At 31.4% G+C, this 2861-nt stretch overlaps 1 protein-coding gene across 3 annotated transcripts; it reads left to right on the forward strand.

The window, feature by feature from the left end:
• Positions 1-2615, forward strand: LOC124176184. 3 transcript variants are annotated; one of them, XM_046557119.1, is made up of 5 exons: positions 1-249; positions 376-584; positions 659-898; positions 979-1074; positions 1244-2615. In XM_046557119.1, the coding sequence occupies exons 2-5, from the start codon at positions 463-465 to the stop codon at positions 1467-1469; spliced, it is 684 nt and encodes a 227-aa protein (XP_046413075.1). In that variant the 5' UTR covers positions 1-249; positions 376-462; the 3' UTR covers positions 1470-2615. The 3 variants fall into 3 exon arrangements, with proteins under 3 accessions (XP_046413075.1, XP_046413073.1, XP_046413074.1); XM_046557117.1 differs by having other exon boundaries at positions 14-288; positions 378-584; positions 1244-2614; XM_046557118.1 differs by having other exon boundaries at positions 21-288; positions 378-584; positions 671-898; positions 1244-2612.
• The last annotated feature ends 246 nt before the right edge of the window (positions 2616-2861 follow it).

The following is a 2861-nucleotide window of genomic DNA, read 5'->3' on the forward strand; positions in this document are numbered from 1 at the left end:
TTCACTTTCCATTTAGCGTAGCAGTTCGTGCTCCTGTCTCTAGTCTCAGTGATATTAGGTCTACTCTGTCTCTCTCACTCTGCATTTTATTGGCTGATTCCCTTTCCTACCGAATCAGCTGTTGATACGTTGAGTAGCAGATTGTCTTCAGACATAAATTGCCCGTCCGGTTTGAATCTTTGGCACTCGTGAGAATAGAAATTTATTAACAATGCCACATAAATGTTGTGTTCCTAGTTGTAAATTGCAGAGTGATGACCCAGAAGGATTCCAAGCTAGTTTTCATAAGTAAACACGACCAACATTATGTATAGAATGATGACAGTTTGAGGTTAATTCACATCGTAGAAAAAAAATTTTACTTTAATTTGTTCCAGATTGCCTAAGGATCAGGATATTCAAAGAAAATGGTTAGAAAGTATAAATAATGCTGAGAATGTAAAATTAGACCCAAAGAAATTTATGTATGTTTGTAGTTTGCACTTCAAACTAGAAGCTTTCTATTACAGTGGTTTATGCAAACTGAAGAGAATTAAAAAAGATCATTATCCAAGTATATTTGACACAGTGAAGAAGCATGCAAGGTATATTTTACATTGGTTACATACTTTCTGTTGATACAAAGAAGTATTCATAAAAAATTAAATGTCAATGTAAGGAATTTTTCTAGAAATCTACCAAACCATCAAGACTGTCAAACGAAACAGCAAAATGATGTACCTGGCAACTCAATCGATTGGAGTGCTAACTTGCAAATCTCACATAATTCATCACATCGTTTAACCACATCTCGACCCAATCCAGTCAGTTCAATTAATGACGAAGAACAACAAGAACCAATAAATGCAGGAGATTCTGAAAGTGGCAATGAATGTCCACAAGCTATGAATTGTATGAAGTAAGTATAAAATTTTTTGTAATTATTATGAAGTTTTATACGATGCATAAAAATACACATATGATCTAAATTATTTTCAGTACCAGTTCCAATGAAAATGTGAATAAACAAACTGAGCCTCTACCAAAATGTTCGAAATGCACACAATATGAATGTGACTCATTCATTATTGGAAAGTAAGTGCTCTGATATGATAGTCAATTAGTAGATGTTTGTAGGATAGTGTATCTGCAGTAACTAAGAAAAGATTTTCAAGATTCTTGCATTTTAACTTAATATCTTGATAGAATTAACATGAATTTCATTGATGTATATTTCTTACATAAAAATTACTTGCCATTTCAGAAATGATGCGACTCTCATCGCAAACACTGTACTAAAGAGGTCAGTAGCTAACATTGACCTTGGTGCAATAAATACTTCGAATAATTTTCTTCTACAACAACTGGTGTTGAAAGCTCAATTAGAGATAAGACAATTACACAAGAAGAATAGGAATCTGAGATTGAAAAACGCTCGTTATTGTAGGAGTAAAAAAAAATTTAAAGACTTTGCTCATAAGTATGACTAACAAGAAGTATATCACACAAAAAGTGTCGAATATTTTGGAAGTAAGTGATCGTATCTTTGTATGTGAAAAGTGATGAAACTTGAAAAATGTCTGTCAAATATGTGGATTTTACTCTGTATACCTACTTTGAAACTGTACATTATTCTATATATTTTTCTTAATATAAACTCTGTAAGTCAACAGAAGTTAAAATCATGTAATTATTCTTAATTTAATTTTCAGTTATACCAAATGAATGAAAACATTTGAATGTTTATTTTCTATTTCAACGAATACTCAAATAGAGTAGGTTTTGGGAAATCTTGCAATAAAAGTCACAAAAGACATTATTGTACTTGTTTGCGTAAAACTGAACTTGTTCATATACCTCCTGAGAACTTATCTAGTCAATCAAACGATGAAACTAATTTACAATGGAATGCTGAAGGTATTATTAGAAATACGGATTACAATTTGTCAATAAATGAATTTTTATGGTACAGGAACTAATAAGAAATATATTGAAGAGATTGATGAATATTTGACTGGTTTCTTAACCAGATTATTGCTAAAAAGGTACAAATATTACAATTGCCTTGTACTGTTGACACACACAGTTAGTAAATCTACTTTACTACTGCAAAAAGACAGAGATAGTCTATCTCTAGTCAAAGCTTGCGAAGATGTCGTTGAGATTTGTAAAATTGTTAAAAGGAACTTCAGAAGTTTGTACACTTCGACTAGAGGTATTATTATTAAAATATACATGAATAGTTTCTTACAAATACCAGATAATCTACTGCCTTTCAATCATACTTCAAACTCTAAGAAACATAGAGCAGAGTTACTACAGATGATTGTTAAGATTTATTTACGTATAAGAGCTAAGCACCAAAAGAATGAGAAGAGACAATCTAGAAAAAGTATGAGAAGGATCTTAACAATGCCGATTCTGAATAGGAATGAGTGGAATATGATTTATTTAATATTTTATTTACTAATATCCGTTGACTCTAATATGCAGCACGTTTTTAACGAAGCAGAGCTTATAACTAAAGCTTCCCCATTTTCTTATTCTCCTAGTCATAATAATTATATCCCATATTGATATTTAATAGCGTTGAGTAATACTTTAAATAAACGTGAATAAACTATTTTCACTTCACCTATTCAATCATAGTCGTTTGTCTTCAATAGTTGGTATTTATTATAAATCTACATTCTCAGACTTAACAATTTACTGCTAACAATTTGTATCGACTGCGTAAAAACCACTCATCACATTAACCTTCTCAGGACTTGGGCTATGATAATATATGGATAATATATTGTCTCCAATCATTGCCTCCATGCCAATCAACCAATGTAAGATACCCAACCATGACCCAACCACAGTCTTTATTAGATACAGAC

This window comes from Neodiprion fabricii, chromosome 2 (assembly GCF_021155785.1).
Source record: "Neodiprion fabricii isolate iyNeoFabr1 chromosome 2, iyNeoFabr1.1, whole genome shotgun sequence".
In the NCBI taxonomy this organism is placed as follows: domain Eukaryota; kingdom Metazoa; phylum Arthropoda; class Insecta; order Hymenoptera; family Diprionidae; genus Neodiprion; species Neodiprion fabricii.